This window comes from Homarus americanus, unplaced genomic scaffold (genome assembly GCF_018991925.1).
Source record: "Homarus americanus isolate GMGI-L3 unplaced genomic scaffold, GMGI_Hamer_2.0 scaffold51859, whole genome shotgun sequence".
Classification (NCBI taxonomy): domain Eukaryota; kingdom Metazoa; phylum Arthropoda; class Malacostraca; order Decapoda; family Nephropidae; genus Homarus; species Homarus americanus.
This window is the reverse complement of record NW_024711292.1, coordinates 12,752,919-12,774,287: the sequence shown is the minus strand read 5'-3', so window position 1 is coordinate 12,774,287 and position 21,369 is coordinate 12,752,919. Positions and strand designations below refer to the sequence as shown.

At 40.9% G+C, this 21,369-nt stretch overlaps 1 protein-coding gene across 2 annotated transcripts in view; it reads left to right on the top strand.

Moving 5' to 3' along the window:
* Window positions 1–395: 395 nt before the first annotated feature.
* LOC121879453 (uncharacterized protein DDB_G0285291-like) overlaps window positions 396–21,369 on the top strand; it is a 69,462-nt gene continuing 48,488 nt past the window's right edge. For both annotated transcript variants that reach the window (XM_042386131.1, XM_042386200.1), the window contains exons 1-2: window positions 396–529; window positions 5,003–5,080. In XM_042386131.1, the coding sequence (XP_042242065.1) occupies window positions 397–529; window positions 5,003–5,080 (211 nt within the window). In that variant the 5' untranslated portion in view covers window position 396. The remainder of the gene's footprint in view (window positions 530–5,002; window positions 5,081–21,369) is intronic.

Below are 21,369 nucleotides of genomic sequence, written 5' to 3'. Positions count from 1 at the left end.
GGGTACTGTGTCCAGACCTGCATATGACACTATGACAGCCTTCACAGCTAGGTGTGAGCCAGTGATCCTTAGGGCAGGAGGCTATCTGCTTGGCTACTGCATCCATCCATATATCGTATTGTTTTGACTTTAGTATCAGGGAGGAGTCATCAAGTTAGCACCATCATGTTGAGTTTAATGAAAGTATCACTGAAGGTAAGAGCACTGTATTGAATAGAGTAATTTATAATTGTTAAAGGCAAGAAGAGAAATAAAGGCAATGATTATGGTTTGTAGGTTAAAGAGTATACAGTACAAGAGGATTTCTTTAATTAGCAAATATAATCTTTCTTTAGTAAACTAGGCAAAAAATAATTAAGAATTTGGGTGACTGAATGCAATGTTAAGAATTACCATATGTACAATATTATTTTCCAGCTAGTGAACAATATGATGACCCAGAGCAGTGGGCCCAATGTGTCAGGGAATAACCCACCTCACATGGTTGTCCCAGGAGGCTCCGGGATGCAACAATTACCCACAAATCCAGGTAAATTTAGTAAAACAGAATGTTCAAATGTCAGCAATTTATATATTAATATAATCACATGCATGCACTCCCACACATATTTGTACAACTAATGCTATTAACCGATTCATAATTTTTATTTTATTTCTACTGTCTCAAGGATAATAAGGCTGCTTATGGGTAACAGTTACACCACCTGACAGGATGTGCCAGATGCATTGAATTTTAATGTTGTCTATGTTGAAAGGAAATGTGTTTGAGGTACAGTACCTATTTCAAAAAGGTTCTGTGGAACCCTTTCATAATACAGTGGTCCCTCGATTAACGAAATTTCGGTTAATGAATTAGCTCCCATAAGGATTTTCAGTTCGATTAACGAACGAAACTTCGATTAACGAAATCCTTACGACAAACACGTTTTGTTGTGCGCATCAGCTGATCGGCTAGTCCGCCAATACAGTAGTACAGGGTAATTGGTTCTATGTTTACATTCGTTTTCAGTTAAATAAATATTAAGAAAGTTGGTCTCTTGAATATTTCTGCATTTTTTATATTAAAATTATTGGTAATTCTGAAATTTAGTTAACATATTGATAATATAGACAGTACAGGGAACAGTTTGTGTGCACCCATCATCTGATTGAATCACCCAACAACCCTTCTCAGTTTAACGTTGTTTACAGTGGAGTGAACATTGATTTTGTTGGTCTCTTGAATATTTTTGCATTTTTGCATTAAAATTATTGGTCATTCTGAAATTTAGTTAACATATTGATAATATACAGTGCAGAAATTATTATGAAACATGAAGAAGGCATTAGAACCAATGCACTCTCTAAAGAATATGGCATGTCATCATCGACCTCTACAATCAGCTGTTTGATATGTAAAAGCTGCCGGTAATACGACATAGACACCTCAAAGTGAGTTAAAATATAGTATTCTGTTGTTTTTTATTTAGTATTGTACAGTATACAGTCGACCCTCATTAAAGCGGACTAATAGGGGGGGAAGGGTGTCCGTTTTAGCCGATTGTCCGAATTAACCGATTTAGGGGTTAATATTGCATAATATTGCATTATACAGCTATGTGTATGTTTATTTGAGTGCCCCGTCATAGGAGTCCGTTTTCTCTCACTTCAGGACGCCTGAGTCATCCGTTTTCTCTTAATCTTATGAGTGCACCAGAGACTGTTATTCCTTAGTAGTGACACAGAATTTGATATTGTAACTGGGGTTGCAATTGTTGAGGCAACTTAGGTATGTCTGATTACAGTTGGAATATTCAAGATTCATTGTGAGTGATGTTTAAAGCTTCAACTGTCTTTATGGTTGGTAAAACTTGTCAAGTCTGTCAGTCTGAGTGGCATGTGTGAGGCCTTGTGTTTGTACAACCGCTAAATATATAAATATATAATATTATGGTAATTATCAGAAACACAAATAGGCATGTCTAGGTTTATTACAAAGTGATGAAAAGGATACTGTACAATGGGTAGTCCACAAAACATGTAGCCTTGTCTCTTTATTTGAGTGCCCCATCAAAGGAGTCCGTTTTCTCTCACTTCAGGACGCCTGAATCGTCCGTTTTCTCTTAATCTTAAGAGTGCACCAGAGACTTCTTTATTCCTTAGAAGTGACACAGAATTTGAAATTGCAACCCCAATTGCAACTGGGACAATCCCAGAACCAGAAATTTGATACGGACAGTTCAGATTTCGTCCGATTTATCCGAAATCCGGATTAAAGGGGTCCGAATTAACAAGGGTCGACTGTACTGTACAGTACAGTACAGCAATACCCTGCTTTACGCGGTTCTGGTTTACGCGTTTCTACATTTACGCGGTACCCTGCCAGAACCGGAATTCCCACTTTACGCTGTGCATCCACTCGTATACGCGGGTGAAGTATAATTTTTTTATTTAGCTCATAAAATTCATATAAATTACCCGGCCAGAATATAATTTACATTGCTGGAATTCTTACAATGTAGCTGTTTTCAAGATAATGCCCTTCGTGATATATCATTCAGAGAACCCAAAGGCTTTTAAACATGTCAGCAAGGTAAAGGAACAAACAGTGAACATACAGATTAATGTTTACAGTGGAGGTCACGTAGATCATGTGCGCTGAGGTGTTGAACAAGAGACACGTCGTGTAGTAACTCCCTCACAGATGGCGTTATGAGGGGCATCACGTGGAGAAGTAGTTCCCTCACAGGTGGTGTTATGAGGGGCTTGACGTGGTGTAGTAATTCCCTCACAGATGGTGTTATGAGGGGCCTGATGATGTAGTAATTCCCTCACAGATGGTGTATGAGGGGCCTGATGTGGTGTAATAATTCCCTCACAGATGTTGTTATGAGGGGCATCACATGGCGTAGTAATTCCCTCACAGATGGTGTTATGAGGGGCATCACATGGTGTAGTAATTCCCTCACAGATGGTGTTATGAGGGGCATCACGTGGTGTAGTAATTCCCTCACAGATGGTGTTATGAGGAACGTCATATGATGCAGTAGCAACTCATTCACTACGTGGTGTCGTAGCATCATGCGGACACCACGTGGTCTGGTGTCACAGGACCTCACTCACTCAAGTGAGAGAGGTATGGTCCCAGGCCTCCCAATCGTGGACGGATTAACACATAGCTGGTGTTGTGGAGCCTCAGGGGCAATTATCACTGGGTACCTGGGACCTCACTGTGTGAAGGTTAGCTTGGGTAAGACTCAGCTGTTACTGCCGAGTTATTTTTCACTGACTTAAGCACTGTTCACCACTGTTCAACACTGGTTCCATTCCTTTCCTAAATGAAATAGTAACTTCTGGCGAGAACGTGTTGATATTCCGGTGGGGAGGAGGGTTCAGGGAGGGAGTTGGTATGGGCCAACATAATAGTTGACCTGGCTGCTGCCAGAGCAGCGCCAGGTACGTCTTGAGATGGGCACACGGGGCTGGGGGTTTGGTTCCGAGGCAGAGGGCAGATTATTGGCCCTCACCTGTATCTCTATCCACCACAGAGGCTAGCAGGGCCTCCTCGTCAAACCCCTCGAAGTCCATATCCTCACTATCACTGACTTGGGCTGGCTGTGGTGGTTGGCGGGTGAAGAACTCTGTGATGTTTTGTTGACAGCTAGCATTGATGTGGTCGTGATACAGCTGAACATAGGGCTCCAGGGATTGCAACAGAAGGTTATTAGACACTTCGTAGCGATGATTGCCTGTGTCTTTGGCAAGGATGAACTTCATTCTCTCGGCTAACTCGATGACATCCTTCGCATCAGCATGTGTTAGTTTCTGCTCTTGTTGTTCTGTAACACCTCGCTGTTCACTGATGTCATCATCTTCCAACATCTTGTCCGCAGTGAGACTGACACGGCGGTGGTGGAGAGCGTGGGTGGCAAGAATAACTAGAACAATCACAGGGCGCGGCGGAGAGGGTGGGTGGGTGGTAAGGATACGTGGCCCAATCACAGTTTGCAACGTCACCGGCGCGAGTCTGACGTCAGTGCCCTGCACCATACCCCGCCGCTTGCTGCATATATGATGGCATTTACCGCGTAAATAATAATTATCGCTTCTGGACAGGTGCCGCGTAAATGGCCATCCACGTATAAAATATCCGCATAAACCCAGACTATACTGTGTGTGTGTGTGTGTGTGTGCGTGCGTGTGTGTGTGCGCGTGCGTGCGTGTTTTTTTAAACAGCCACATTATCTCTACTAAACACCCACATCATCTAAACTAAACATCAACATCATTTCCACTAAACAGCCACATCATTTCCACTAAACTTGTACATCATATCCACAACAACTTCATTTCTTTTCCACCACACACCTACATAATATCCACTACAACACATCCACTACACAACATGCTATGTATGTATGTACATTGGGTCTTGGGAACCTTCAAGAATCTTCTGGAAGCATCTAGAACCTTTGAAAAGACTTACAGTTGTCCAAGCGGATGGCTCGGCTCATCCATCCATTTCAGATATTGTCCAAGAGGGATGGAAAAGTGTCTGAGGCCAACCCCGTCTAGGAATCAGAGGGTCGAGATAAGAGGGTCTGAGTTGGTGAGAATTCACTGTAGTAAAAGGGTCATTTCAAGCATTTGGAAATTTACATATCTGCATGATAGTAAACATTAGAAAACTGCAAAGTACAATTCTTATATATTGCCACAAATAATACATTAATTGATTTTTTGTTGACACACGCACACACACACAGGTGAAAATTTATGAGAGAATATATTTTATGGAATTTTTTTATCTGACAGTACTAATCAAAATAGTGTACAGTATGCTGTGTAAGGTTTGAACCATAAGTAAATTTTTTTTGAATGACAAATGTCTTCCTTATATTATTATTTTTACAAATACTAATACAAAAATTCTTTTTGTAATAAATTTTTGACTGTTGAAGTTGTTGCATGTGTTGGAGATAGGGCAGGGTTTAACGACACTCCTCGACCTTCTCCTTTGCAGGATCTGGTTTGAATGTTATGCCCACTCCAAGCATGCTGATCCAGCAGAACCCTCAGCTGACCCAGGCCCTCAGTCAAGGTATTCCATTATTTTCAAATACTATTTTTGATACAATAATTTGTCCTCTCTTTGTTTTTACTAATTGATTCCTCAGTCAGAGTACTAGTTAAACTGTTACATTAAACATATGTCCTATAAAGTGGCCTCCTACAGTACAGGTCTCCCTTCAGATACAAATGGGTTAGATTAAAAAAGGGTGAATTTACATATCACAAATAGATTAACAAATGGGAAAAATAGGGTTCTGTTCCCCAATGACAAAAATACCCCAATATTTTACCCCAAAACAAGAAATTGGTTCAAAACCAAGAACAAAACCTACCTGACTAATGATAAATACTTAACACATGAAATTATGACCTAACATGAACAAAATTATAAAATACTGTTTTTCTTTGGTATATTACTTTATGGGAGGACAGTCTGGGCTCATCACCACAAGGGAGTGGGCTCAGTAAGGGCCTTTACTCTGTACTTCTCTCCCCAAGACAGCTGCGCCAGCTGACTTGGCGCATATCTCACAAAAACAAACTTTTTTAACATTCCTTCCACACTATATAAATGATGTTGCTTAGAAATAAAGAAAATATAATGTAAAACTGTAAAATAAGAAAAATAAAGAGCATGGATGTGTATGTGTGAGAAGTGAATGCATGTGGAGGTGGTTTATTATAACTATGTCTCCTACTCGCCAGCCCAGTAGTTGAAAAATCATAACAATACTCTAATTGGCTTAGAAATAAATAGAATATAATGTAAAACTATAAAATAAGAAAATGAAGAGCCTGGGTGTGTATGTATGAGAATTGAACCTGTGTTATAGCCAAGGTTTTGGCTATAACTATATTGCCAACTCGCCAGTCCAGCCACCTCTTATATTATTACATTTATCCTCGATAATCACGGGATCCAATAATCGCTGATCTGACTTATCACAGTATCCTCAATTGCAACCATGTGTTCGCTTATCACTGATTGATCCGAGTTATCGCAGAGTTATCATGGGACAGCAGCAGGTCTGCGAAAGCCAGCGGTAGCAGCGACTGCCAAGAGATGGCAGCACGGCTCATGGCGCCAGCTTCCAGGGAATACAGTGATATCCCCGTTAGCCGAACAATTGGTGCAGAGCACTTCCGGGGATGAGAGATTTCCAAGTGTCTAAACTGTGCATCTTACACAGACAAACACTAGCCCACATCCTCATAATGTTTCTGTGTGCTGGGGAGTTTTCTAAAGTATAAGAGCTGGGGGTTTTCTTACTTATTCTTATCCCTTATATTCTTATTTCATGCTTCTTTCCTTTTCTTATTTCCTTCATTTGTTCTATCTAATTATTTCATTTCATAGTTACTTCATAACCTCTGACCTTTGGTAGCATGGCGAGGGTTAGGACACATGGGTTCTGTAATTCTGGTATCAAGTTATTGGACAAGAATAAAGGTGGATACTGAGGGAAAATGATGCCCCTAACATACTCTTAACATGGTTTATTAATATGAAATTCAATTTGGTTAAAGATGTCATAAACATACAACCACAAGGTTCAACTCCTTGGCTTTACTCATCTGCAATTCCAATTAGATACTCTTGCTTCTTACATCATTACTGGTTGTACATTTCATTAACATACAGCTAAAAGGATCAACTCCTTGGCTTTACTCATCTGCAATTTCAATTAGATACTCTTGCATCTTACATCATTCCTGGTTGTACATTTCAAAGAACACACCACATGACAAACTTACATATGGTACCTTCACTAGAACTGTTGGTAGTACATATGGAGGATGCACTCACAACACATAACACGTTATTACTGATACTCTCAAATTTTATGGGTTCACTACCCAACATGGGATAATTATATTTCGGTTAATTATCCGCAATCATATATAACAATAATACGGTGGCCCATATAACTGTAAGGAGTGCCCCAGGGTATAACACTGGTGTCTCCACACAAATGAAGATCGCTGTTATGGTCAGTTGTAGTCTGACACACGGCGAGAGAGTCTGGGACTAGTTCCCAGGATGCGGACTTGCACAGTTTAATCCTGCCGAATTAGCGACATCATCCAATACCGACATCTGTTATGCAACTATCGATCCCCGGTAGTTGCTGGATATTCAGCTAATGCACACACTGGGCCTGTGACAATTTTGGAGAGCGTCAGAGAAGTAACGTCTCTCCTGCGCACGAGCTTATATACCGCTAACTGGCAACTCAACCTATGCCAGAAATGGCTACTCACACAATGACAGAAATTTTAATTAGATTTACCTCAATTGCTGTACATTTAAATATGAAACTCAGTTGCCACGGGTCAGGCGAATTTCTTAAGTCAATTTACATAATCTAATCAGAGATTGAGTTTGCCAGGAAAAAGTGAAATTACACATGCTGATAACTTCAGTTTCCCAACTGGGCGGGATTTGTAGACAAGGAGCCTCTCATGGATATACGTTGAGATCTTGGAGATTAGGAGTTTGACATGTTCTTCTCATGAGATTAATGACTTTGTTAAATAGACAACTGACAATAACTAAACTACAAACATCAGATTCTCTGATGTTTGGGCAACAAAACAATCTAACTTCACTAGCAATTGGAAACTCATGGCTATCCCCGCGGACGAAAACATGAGATGGCCTTCGTACAGGCAGACTCGACTCACTTACTTGATAAGTGTTACTAACGACAAAGACAGTTGAAGCTTTCAACATCACTCACAAAGGATCTTGAATGCTTTAACTGTAATCAAACATATCTAAGTTGACTCAACACAATGGTGCTTGCTCTCACATTCAAATTTACTTTATAGGGAGATTGGATTCAGGAAGTCTGAGAAAATGGCCGGCGTTTCTTCCTGGGGATACTACATGTTTTGCGGGCATGGAGCATAATATGAATCATCAGGTTTCAAACAGACCGGCAGTCATTGTGACCATGACAAGAGTCTAAACTAAAATCTAAAAATCTATATGATATCTTCGTGAATGAAGCTGTGTGTTAGAGCAAAGACTCGTATTTTCCACTCCCTTGGAGCTGTGGGGGATTAATGGATCTCATGTAACTGACCTGATCTGACATAATGTCAGGTTGAGGGAGGGTGGGTTATTGGTGGTCCCATATTACTGACCTGTTACAATGTCAGGTCACCCACTGTTGTGTGGGAAATTAGTAGGTCCCAGGACCTGAAGATGTCTTGAATAAACATGAAAGCTAAAATACAGTACAGTGGGGTATGCTATAACGAACGGATTCTACTACGAATATTCCTATAACGAACAGTTTTACCTATAAAATTGAGAATGCTAAAACAAACGAAATTCCTACAACGAACGGTAATTTTTTATTTTGTTATTTTATTTATTTTTTTACTAATTTATTGTTTTTTATTACAAGTATTAATGATATTCTTTATTTCAGGAGTTTAGATGCATATTTATGCACTTTTTTTAAATTTTTACAATTTTATATTATATTTTTTAGTGTTAAGTGGTTGTATTTGGGGGCCTGGAACGGATTAATCCTATAACGAACGAATGCTATAACGAACAAGGTTCTAGAACCAATTAGATTCGTTATAGCATACCCCACTGTATTTTTTATACCTACACTTATCACAGTGTATCCCTTCAACATTACATTACATACGATTTTAAAATGTGTAGTGAGAAAGCTGAAAGCTGAGGGTGATTAGAGAGTGGAGTGGAAAGGAGTGATAACATGCACCAGTGTTGCCAAGTACTAAGCTCCTCAACAGCTGATCTTTTAATTCACCACCACATAGTTAACCATGCATAAATTTATGTCATACAGCGTGGGAGTGTTAAGGTGTCTGGGTGTGATGTCGTATTAATTAATAAATAAGCAATACTGTATCATCAATGACAGTCGTTTGATGAATAGTAGAGTACTACAATTGTCACTACTATTCATCAAACTACTGCTCTGTCATAAACAATACGATGTTGTTTATTATTCCTTAATTAATACCCCAACACCACATCATACATAAAATCTTTTGTGTGAGACACTGTGAGTTGGAGGGAGGCAGGGAAGAGTGCAAGGTGCTGGCATGGAGGAGGCGATACACACACCTCCAACACACACTTTCCAACATTTATTATTATGTATTCTCGTATGATCAGCCTCTTATGGTGATGTTTTATCATGGTTAATATAAAATATTAAACACATTTGAAAAATATAACGTAGAATTATTAATTTGACATCAAAATTACATGACAAGTCATTTAATAAGGCAATTTTTTCACCCAGACCTCTCTACTGGGAGGAGGGTAGGTGGCGGGTAAGCTTAGCCATTGCAAAATTTACCAGTTTTTTATTTAATCATTACCGATACATTATAAAAAGTATTGTACTGTATTATATATGAAGGGTACAGGTATTATTAAGCACAGAATATTACAGTGAACATATCTTTATTAGTAAATAAAAAACATGAAGGAAAACATGATATAATTTGTAAAATGAACATCCTCATAAATTACCGACTCATGAATTTTAGGAATAGAATATGAATTATACTGTACAGTATTAAGATTCTGTACAAAACTAGATTTGGGTGTGTACAGTACTGTACTTACTTGAGGGTGTCTTGGTACAGTAATGTGTGGTACACAAACAATGGCCACTGCTATGTGAGGTAGTGTATGGACAGTAGAGCCTCGAATAACGAAGGTAATGTGTCCTCCAATATTGCAGTGTAAGGTGAATCATCATATAATGAATCCTTAATTACCATTAAAATAAAGCAATAATAATTTGATGCATTCCAAGGAAATTTAATGAAAAATAAAAACTACAGCTCCTCCCCGACTTACGACGGGGTTAGGGACCCAAATCCAGGTCGTAAGTCGAAATGGTCGTCGAAAATGCTTAAATAATACATAGAAAATCTAAAATGGGTGTCTCTTTTTCTTCTCAGCACCACAAAACTCTCACTTTTAATCTTGCCAGCCATTTTAAAGTGAATTACAAACGAAAAGTTTGTCTGTGTACTGTCGTTGGGACTCGAAAATACGTAATTTGACAAAATTTTGGTACGACTGAGGCAGGTTGTAAGTGCGGGTGGTCGTAAGTCGAGTAGGTCGTAAGTCAGGGAGGAGCTGCATATTATTTAAATAATGGTTGTTAATGCACCTTATACATTATAAATCAATAATAATATGTAGTCACACAAGAGGAGATGGGATGCCCTTGTTGTCGTCAGTGTTTACACCCGGGACGATGGTTCTCCATCTGAAACTGAAGAAAATAAGATTTGTTGTAGCTGTAGTAAAAATAATTAAAAAAAATTGTAAAGAAAAAAGTGAGACAGCAGATGGTCAACGTTCCTACGTGCACAATCGTGTAAGCAGCGTCATTTCTCTTATGTACAAAAGATTCATTATTGCTTATTACTGAATGTCTTTTTGATTGAATTAATGTTTGTGTGTGCAAAATGAACAATAAAATTAATTAATAAGATGTAGAATATTAAAACACACTAGGAGACGAGACGGCATTGTTTTCGTTAATGTTTACACATGTGACTGACTGGTTGTACATATAAAACTGAAGAAAATAAGACTGGTTGTAGCTGTAGTAAAATCAATGTAAAAAATAAATATGTATGTTTTAAGTAATGTTATTTAATGTCAATAAATGGAACAATAGAAGTGGCTAACCATTAATGGTAAAGAAAAAAAGTGAAACTGCGCAACGCCAACATATGTAATTGCGCACATGTGAAAACATATCGTCATTTCTCTACATAAGAATATGAAAGCAACACTTAATACTGTTCATATATGTTTAATTAATGTTTCTGAATTTTAAACACAAATTCTACTCACCAGGGGTGGTAAAGTTGAAAAAATAAGGAGAGTCAATGTTGTTGTGTGAGTTTTTACTCTGATGACGAAGTTGCCAAGTCTTCAGGGTCAACTCTGGCTGAAGCTGTAGCTTTTCATAATGTTGCCATAGCTGTTGCTGAAGCTGTTACTGAACCTGTAGCTGAAGCTGAAGATGCTGTAGCTGTAGCTGATGTTGATGGTATAGCTGAAGTAGATGGTGTAGCTGTAGCTGATGCTGTAGCTGAAGATGCTGTAGCTGATGTTGATGGTGTAGCTGAAGTAGATGGTGTAGCTGTAGCTGATGCTGTAGCTGAGGCTGGTGTAGCTGATGTTGATGGTGTAGCTGAAGTAGATGGTGTAGCTGTAGCTGATGCTGTAGCTGAGGATGCTGTAGCTGATGTTGATGGTGTAGCTGAAGTAGATGGTGTAGCTGTAGCTGATGCTGTAGCTGAGGATGCTGTAGCTGATGTTGATGGTGTAGCTGAAGTAGATGGTGTAGCTGATGCTGTAGCTGAGGATGCTGTAGCTGAAGTAGATGGTGTAGCTGATGCTGTAGCTGGGGATGCTGTGCTGATGTTGATGGTGTGGCTGAAAATGCTGTAGCTGATGCTGTAGCTGAAGTTGCTGTAGTGAAGTGATGGTGTAGCTGATGTTGATGGTGTAGCTGAAGTAGATGCTGTAGCTGGATGCTGAAGTGATGGTCTAGCTGGTAGCTGATGCTGTAGCTGAAGTAGATGCTGTATGCTGATGCTGTAGCTGAAGTAGATGCCAGCTGTAGCTAGTTGATGCTGTAGCTGCTGTTGATGGTGTAGCTGAAGTAGATGCTTAGCTGTATCGAAGTAGATGGTGTGGCTGTAGCTGATGCTATAGCTGTATCTAAGTAGATGGTGTAGCTGTAGCTGATGCTGTAGCTGAAGTAGATGCTGTAGCTGTAGCTGATGCCGTAGCTGAGAGCAGAGTGGCTGTGGCTGAGCTGTGGCTGAAGTAGATGCTGTGGCTGTGCTGATGTTGATGGTGTAGCTGAAGTAGATGCTGTAGCTGTAGCTGAAGTAGATGGTGTAGCTGTAGCTGATGCTGTAGCTGAAGTAGATGCTGTAGCTGATGCTGTAGCTGAAGTAGATGCTGTAGCTGTAGCTGATGTTGATGCTGTAGCTGATGTTGATGGTGTAGCTGAAGTAGATGCTATAGCTGTATCTGAAGTAGATGGTGTAGCTGTAGCTGATGCTGTAGCTGAAGTAGATGCTGTAGCTGATGTTGATGGTGTAGCTGAAGTAAATGCTGTAGCTGTATCTGAAGTAGATGGTGTAGCTGTAGCTGATGCTGTAGCTGAAGTAGATGCTGTAGCTGAAGTAGATGCTGTAGCTGATGTTGATGCTGTAGCTGATGTTGATGCTGTAGCTGATGTTGATGGTGTAGCTGAAGTAGATGCTATAGCTGTATCTGAAGTAGATGGTGTAGCTGTAGCTGATGCTGTAGCTGAAGTAGATGCTGTAGCTGACGCTGTAGCTGAAGTAGATGCTGTAGCTGATGTTGATGCTGTAGCTGACGCTGTAGCTGAAGTAGATGCTGTAGCTGACGCTGTAGCTGAAGTAGATGCTGTAGCTGTAGCTGATGTTGATGCTGTAGCTGATGTTGATGGTGTAGCTAAAGTAGATGGTGTAGCTGATGTTGATGCTGTAGCTGATGTTGATGGTGTAGCTGTAGCTGTTGTTGTAGCTGAGGATGCTGTAGCTGATGTTGATGGTGTAGCTGTAGCTGAGGGTGCTGTGGCTGATGGTGATGGTGTAGCTGATGGTGATGGTGTAGCTGATGTTGATGGTGTAGCTGTGAAGTAGATGGTGTAGCTGTGGCTGATGCTGGCTGAAGTAGATGGTGTAGCTGTAGCTGATGGTGCTGTGATGCTGTAGCTGATGCTGTGGCTAGTAGATGCTGTAGCTGATGTTGATGGTGTAGCTGAGTAAATGCTGTAGCTGTAGCTGAAGTAGATGCTGTAGCTGATGTTGATGGTGTAGCTGATGTTGATGGTGTAGCTGAAGTAAATGCTGTAGCTGTAGCTGAAGTAGATGCTGTAGCTGTAGCTGATGGTGTAGCTGAAATAGATGCTGTAGCTGTAGCTGATGTTGATGCTGTAGCTGATGTTGATGGTGTAGCTGAAGTAGATGCTATAGCTGTATCTGAAGTAGATGGTGTAGCTGTAGCTGATGCTGTAGCTGAAGTAGATGCTGTAGCTGATGCTGTAGCTGAAGTAGATGCTGTAGCTGTAGCTGATGTTGATGCTGTAGCTGAAGTAGATGGTGTAGCTGTAGCTGATGCTGTAGCTGAAGTAGATGTTGTTGTATGATATATATGGACACAAAGTAGTGCCTTCAGCTGTATATTGTTATATTACTATTATTAATTATGTATAGTAAAGTATTACAGAACATGTATTAATTCTATGTAATATTCTATTTATTGTGCACCATATTATGTATATAAATTATCACATTTATACTTTATGTATTCAGCTTGTGAATGCTGGCATCTGTATAGGCCAGCGCGTAGTAATACATAGATAGATGTAGAGGTAGTTAAGACTGAGTTCTGGTGGTGTGCCCACAGGCTTCCTGTGTCCGACTGTATTATCTCCCGTACGAGAATAGAACCTACTTTTAAAGACAACAAGTGTTTGTATATACCCTCAGTAATATGAATAGTATTTTCAGTGAGTACAGTGGCTTTTGGGATAGCGTCTCTTCATGACAGCAAGACTACAAGCCTCAGACTTACAGTGTTTATGCTGATAACAGTGCTGTGCTGTAAGTGTTTTGTGAAGTGTTGTGCTGTATAATTGTCTGTGCAAGTTGCGGTCAGCTGACTAAAGGGAAACCCAGTGCTCGTCATCTATGGTCTGAGGGTGACTGAATGGCAACTCGTCTCTCCTTTGTAAACTTCTGTTCTGTGCATAGATTCAGGGGCTGTCGGTCTTTGCACAGATAGAGTATAAAGCAGTGGCATGTCTCACAGGGATCAAAACACGCTGGGCGATGGGGTTACGTGTTTTAGTGTGGGAGGTCTCCACCCACCCACTCAGGCCCTCACCCTGAGAATCTCCTCGCCATGAGGCCAGCTCTCCTCGTGCATCAAGATGCGTCTCCTTCAACTGATAAAGTGGATGGGAAACTTCTGACGTGGAGCGATGGATATGGCAAGGAGAAAGAGGAAAATTAGGTACAAGAGTCTGAAAAACTGACAAGAAGGGAACAACAACATGAGAACTGAAGACATCATGAGCCAGCTGCTGTGGCCTGAGTGATGTATGGCCTGATGTTGATGGTTTTAGGCCTTGAATAAGCACATCTTTATGTGGGGGTTATGGAACCACATCCTGTTTAATTTATTACTTCGTTCTGTTAATGGATCACTTCAGAAATAAGTTTCATCACTTATCCATGTGAGCAAATGCTTCTGCCATCACTTGGTCATACACTTGTGAGATGATGTAGGGATATCTGTGGATGTGTTTGTGGTCAGTCGTGTTGTTCTTGTTCAAGATGTATACTACTTCGTTGGTTAGGTCTTCCATGACTGTTTAACAGCTCTAGACATTCTGTCATCAACTATTAAATCCTGCATGTGCTTGGCAAGCTCAGCAATATTTCTTTGAATGTTGTATGGTTTCCTCAATGCTGGGGTTCTACATTCCATTACAATTTTCTCCACACCATTCATGTTGCGTCATTACTTCCTTCCATGACTGTCAAGTGTTTTTAACAGCTTTTAGAATGATATCACCAAATTCTTTTATGAACGACAGCATCATCATTTGCTCCAATCAGTTGAGACATAGCCTGGCGTAAATAATAGGCCTTAAATGATGGAATAACATGGTCCATAGGTTGAAGCATGGACATGAACATTCAGTGGAAGAAAAATGGCTGGTACATGTTCAGACAATTCATTTTAGGTGAGCTGGATGGCCTGGAGCATTATCTAAAATAAAAAGTATGTGTGTTATGTTTTCTTGGCACAGTATTCATACAACGCTGGACAAAAATGTTTTTTGAACCGATGCGATAAAGAGTCGGTATGCATCCATGCTTTAATGTTTATTTACTTAAATTACTGAGTAAAGTTTGCTTACACTGAATGCTCACAGTTCTCAGTGATATACAGCGAAAGTTTGAGTTTAAATTCACTATCTGCATTACCACCACCCAAGAGGTGTATTACGTTTTAACGCTTTGAATCCTGGGGAGCCATTCTTCCATGGAAATAAATGTCCGAGCATTCTCTTCAATATACCCGGTAGTCAGTTTCATCAACGTTAAAAGCGTGACTGGGCAAGTAACCGCCCTCTCGATTATTTGCGTGAGTTCTTCTTCTGGGACCAAGGAAGTAGCAGCAGATGAATCACTTTACTTGCTGCCTCACCAGTGACACCAAATTATGTAATCCCATTGGTTGGTGCAAACCAAGCAAATCGGCCTGGCACACTGAACTTTTCTGTTTTAGCACTTTTCCTTACGAATATTTAAGATCATGAAACAATGCTAGAACTTTTGTTTTGGAATAATTATAGTGCTCAATGGAAATGCTTCTGATTTTGTCTTCAATCCATATTCATAAAAGTCTCATTTCTTTATAACACATTTATAACTTTTAGCAAACTTTATTTGCCCTTGCGGAGTTGTGGGCAAACTTTCTTTAATTTTTCTCCATTTCTACGGATAGTTTTTCACTGTTGATTACTTATCTAAAAGCTGCATAAAATATCTACCTACCCTTTTTCATATCGTTTAACACATCTAGTTTCTGTTAAAAGCTTATACACTTTCTTTTAACTTGCAGACCTTTTCACCATCACTTGCTCTTGCTCTGTTGAATAGAGACTCAAAAATATGTAAGAAACGGAGAAAGTTTTATCTTCTCCTGTTCCTGTTCAGATCTGGTAACATTGGACCTCAGCTCAACTGTTGTTTTACGGTGATCGCATTACACTCGATAGCCCGGCAGCTTCTTTGCACAAGCGCTCTCCTTTTTCCTGTTTTTTATAATACATATCGGGATTGGTTAATGTTATATAGAAAATTGAATTTAATTTAATTTTATTAGAAATTTTGGTTTATTGAATATAGACAAGATGATAAATTAGATTGGGCCCTAAATTAACTAGGGTCTTAAATATGAAAAGTTATTAGAGTCAAACCGTTATTATCGGAGGCTTTACTGTACGTGTTCACGCCAATGTTAATTCTGAAGTAAAATTACTTTTCGTCACTGTTGGCGTCTTAACACAACTTAAGCGCTGTGTTGTAGGTTGATTGTGAATATGTACAAGCAGTTGTACATTACTGTACAAAAAACGAGGGCTTGAGCAACAGATGAACCCTGGGAAGTTGGTGACAAGAATTATGCACTAAGCCTGCCTGAGGCCCCAACCTGGGGAATTGAGGGGGGTCATCTACAAAATGCATCAGCCAATTACAGATGTCCTTGAGTCACATGAGAGCATTAGCCAATCATTGCCACATAGCCTATGACCTACATTACCTCGTCTCGGCCTCTGCCACCCACGACAGAGGACTCAGGACTAGGAGCATGGCCTAATATTTAAGTCATTTTCTATACTTGCTATAGATAAGTACAGCATTTAATGTTTTATATTATCAATGATAAAACATTACCATAAAGTGGTTGATCATAGCAGAATGCTTACAGTAAGTATACAGTAATAAATAAATGTTAGGAGGTGTGTGTATAAGCTGTACGTAGGGTGACATTTTTGCAAGTTTTTAAATCAAGTGGCTTGGGTTGGATTATTTATCTATCAGCCACATGGTTCGAATATGTTTGAATCTTTAACATCAGTGCATTAGAAGGTTTGTGGATATACCGGTTCGACATAAAAAAAAAACAGAATAATGGTAGACATTCTTTATTGTTAGCATGTAGCTTCCAATTTATCAGCAGCACACTGCTGGTTGGCACATTGGCTGTCCCCACAGTATCCCTCAGTCAGTGTCCCCACAGTCAGCGCGGTAGTCCTCTTTCTTAGCCCTCCATGTTTCTCTTCCTGGCTGCTTGTTCCAAGGTGACCTGGTCCTGCTGCCAGGCAGAGCAACCCGTCTGCGCCTCGTGGTGAGCTTCCTCCTCTTCCACTTTCGGTGGTGGTGCAGGGCAGACCTGGCTCACTGTCACGGTTACTCCAGAAATTGCTCAGTTCCTGGTCCTTGGGAACAGGATGGGGAGGGAGGCTGGCCTTCTGCAGATCAACCAACTCCTGACAACGAGTGGCTGCCAGATTCAGTTAGAGGGTTCCTCACTTTCCTCACTGTCCTTTCTCTTGTGCCTTTTTCCTTCTTCCTCAGCGCTGGCAGTGATGTTTAGGGCCAGCTCTCCTCTCCTCTTGTCCTTAGGCCGGCAGTGAGACCAGCACCACCTCGTGCTGGCGAAGTAACCGTTGAACTGGGTATAGATATAACTTATCCCTTCCTCCAGGGTGCAGTGATCCTCACCCGGGTTGATGATGGCGAGGAGGTGGCGTGGGCCCTCAGATTCTGCCTGATCTCAGGAAGGAGACACGTGAATACAAGGATGATGAAGGAGGTCATCCCCGTCTCTGTGACTTCGCTGAGAGTGGTGCTGTGAGCCCTCAGCTCCCTGCTCTCGTGTTTTGCCATCTGGGCTGGTCATGGCCGGCCGTGCTGGCCCATCTCTCTCAATGTGGCGGACTCACCGTCTTAGCCATCTCCAACAGGCCTGGTGTGTCCCAGCTGAACTCCTCCCAGGCAGCCGGAGGATGGCATCCAGGAGACCTGAGGTAGGTGTTGGTGGCAGAATTCAACCACGGAAGGTCCCACCGTGCAGTCAGCCGAGCCTCCCTCACCCTCCAGGAAGCGGGACCAGTGGATGGGCCAAGTAATGGTTGAGATAGATGGCGAAGCCTCCAGGCATGGATCAGGCAGTGGATGTGGAGGCCGTCCCAACAGCCTTTCAAACTCAGCGATGAGAAACGTGATTATAGCCCTCCAGTTTGTTGCAACCCGTCGCTGGGACAGCCAGGAGGTCGGTGGTGTCAATACGCTCCTCAGGAAGGCAGCAGGTGGTGGCCAGGTCTACCCCACCAGGACAGGTGACCAAGGAACTCTCCTGGGGAAGCCCGATCTGCAGTCTTCCCTCTTTTCATGGCGAATCTTGTGGTTCTTCTCACACCAGTCTATCTTGTTCTCATTGATCCTCTCTCACATCTACCATGAGACCTCTGACCTTCCCTGAACTTTTCTTTCTGTTCTGTTGACCTCTTCTGACTCTCTCCCTTTCTTCCAGTTAGTGCTAGACATGTTCCTTCAGTTGTGATGTTGTCTTGGCTCTGATGGTGTTTGCGATGTGAGCCACTGCATCAATGGATACCTTGAACCTGTCAGCGGTTCTCCGATCCTGTCCTGTTCTTTCTCCCTTTCCTTTATCTGATCTTGCTCTCCTGTCGACCATAGCCTTGATCATTGTCATTGACATCCTTATAATCCTATCTTCTTCCTAGGCACTGTCTTCCCTGCCGACTTTACCACGACATCTCATCTCCCTCCTTACTGCTTGACCTCCTCTTCTCAGTTTCCTCTCTTCCTCAGCCTTTTCTTTGCCTCTTAGCTTCCCTTCTCCTCTCTTCTTTCCCGGCTTAGCAGTCTGAACATCGCGCCATCAATGCGCTTTCCTTCCCGGTTTCCTCTGGGCTGCCAGGAAAGCTTTCTTTCGTTGATACTTTGCTGTCGTCTGCCACATCAAACCTTCTCAGCTATATCCTGTTCCTCATCTTCAGCCCGTTCTTCGTTTCTTCCTTTTCTGTTTCTGTCCATTTCCCTTCATCATCATCGTCTCCTCCGCATCCTCCACAGGTCGTGGACTCTCATTTCACCCTGATTTCAGAATGGTGGGGACAGTGGCTTCCTATACACATCCAGTACCTTCTCCAGTCACCTTGGTGTATATAATCAAAAGCATTTGTTCTTTCCTTGCCTCCTCGTTTCTTCTTCACCAAGCAGAAGTGCCTTCCTTGTTCAAGGCAACTTGTTGAATGGCAGAGGCATCCAATTTGAACACCTTATCGTTACCCTAGGCGCAGCTGAGTGTTGCTAATCTTAGGGCGGAAAGCCCATCTTGGTAAGCGGCCTTTGAACTTTGCAAACAACACAGAAAAACAACTTTCAGCACTTCAATATCACCACCTATTGAACAATATTTTTATTCAAAGTGGGACTGATTTGTCTTCCTTTGTCCCAAGTCAAGCTACTTGGGCTGAATGGATTGATCAGTCTGGGCGAATATTACCATGGCGTGAATAGATTCGATGGAGATAAATTCAGGGCATTCCGTCAAGGAGCCTCAACAAACTCTGTAAATAATGCCATTGACTGCTGTTAGCACATATCACCGGAGTTTAGTAATGTGAGATGTGTGAATCATTCAATTCTTGCGTTAATATGAGCCTGGTTTTCAAATATCATTATGTGGTGACACATAAAAAATATGGCATAATTTATGGCACAAAAACAATAGCATATTATGAACCAGTGTACACAGTAGTCGAATAATCAATTCAATAACTTGATTTTAACAGGTTGTGCCACGTGCCATCCCTTTATTATTTACAGTTTGGCGTTTTCATACCAAACCCAAAAGTATCCTAGGCCTTCTAATGCAATGATGTAAAAAAGCTCAAACCTGTCGGAATAGCGTGGCGATGAACAAATAATCAACAGAAAGCCCTTGATTTTTAACTTTTAAAGCTATCCTCCCTACCTTACATTATTGGTATTATGTAGGGCCCTTTTCTCCAAAATTTATAAAATACATTAAGAAAATGAATGGAAATTATAAATAACTTATAATTGCAAAAAAAGTTGCATGGTCCATCAATATTTATTTTTATCTTTCATAAATACATGCCATTATGTATATTAAAAATTCCTGAAAATCTCTTGATTTTATACGTATTACTCATTAATGAGTCATCCATCATACCAAGTTGTCTTGTGTTTAATAATAATAAAGATCTATGCATTATGTGTAGTTATCCTTAATTGAGCAGGATGGGTGCAGGCAGTATCTCTACCATATGGACAGACTGATTTCTTCAGCAGTTGCCACCGTGAGAGTTTTCCAAGCAATTATCAGTAGGATGAAATGTAGATTACAGTCAGTCCTCGACTTCACGGTGAGGTTGGGGACTGATGACCAAGTAAATATGAAAGTCGAAAATGCGAAAATAGCCATAGAAAATCTAAAATGGGTGTCTCTTTTTCTTCTCTTTGAATAACTCACCTTGGCAGCCACCAAAAAGGGAATTAAAACCAAGGTACATCAGTACTGGCGCGATCACTAACATTGGGACTCAATCGTAATTTGATGGAAATATTTTATCATTCTGTGAATTCGATGTGTCGGTTGCCGCCGTCGAGTAGATTCGTAAGTCGAATTACCTATAGTCTCGGTCACTTGTGACATTTATAAACAAAAAACAAAATTCAATCTAAAGGACATAAATAAATAAAATAAATACTTAACTAGACTATTATTTAACTAGCCGACATGTCATATTGCCTTCCCCCCCCACCCCGTCTTCCCAGCTGAAGTTGGGTGGTTATAGACTTTCTAGTTTTATCTTATATACTTACTGGGCTGCATTTGAAAAAAAAATTCGCGAGGTCGCGGGGTTTCTTAGCTGATTCTTCATGTATTTTGCGTGCTGATTCAAAAATGCCATCATTTTGCCCAATCAGGTCAGATTTTTTGTCTTTATAGAATTAGGAAAAATCAGAAATTCTTGTCTGATGTCAAGAGTTACTTTTATACAAAAATATATCATAAGAAATGTAACACAACACATAGGACCAAAATATGTCGCTTCACGATGCCTTTACAGTTAGACATGCAAATGGCTGTCATAGAGAATTTCTTTGGTGGTTGGTGTCATAGGCGTCCGAACACCAACAGTAGTAAGCGAGCATGTTGATATCCCAGCGACCTGGTACCGCTCCTCCATTACTACGGATATCTTGATGGAAAGATTCTCCCTTGTTCTTACTCCCATCACCACAGTTCTCTGGAAAGTAGTCAAGTGGGGAGCTGAGAAGTCATCTTGATGTGGACATCGTGCACCAAGAACTTTAGCCAGCTCCAAGTAGGTCCTCAATAGCTTCGTCCTTTCTGGACTTCTGTGGTGCCAGAAGAGTGGAGACAATAGACTTGAGCATGCAGGCTTTCTTCTTCTCATTTTACATCCATCCTGCAATCCAAACTTGGGATCTTTAGAAAGCTCTCTGATCTGAGATATCAAGAATTCCTGCATTCAACTGCCTCTGACTTTTGGAAAATTTTCTTTCAGAAAATTAAAACCCTGGCTTTTTGTCGATACCTACAAAGTTTTGAACAATTAAACTTGATGTGCAGTGGCGAAGAAGAAT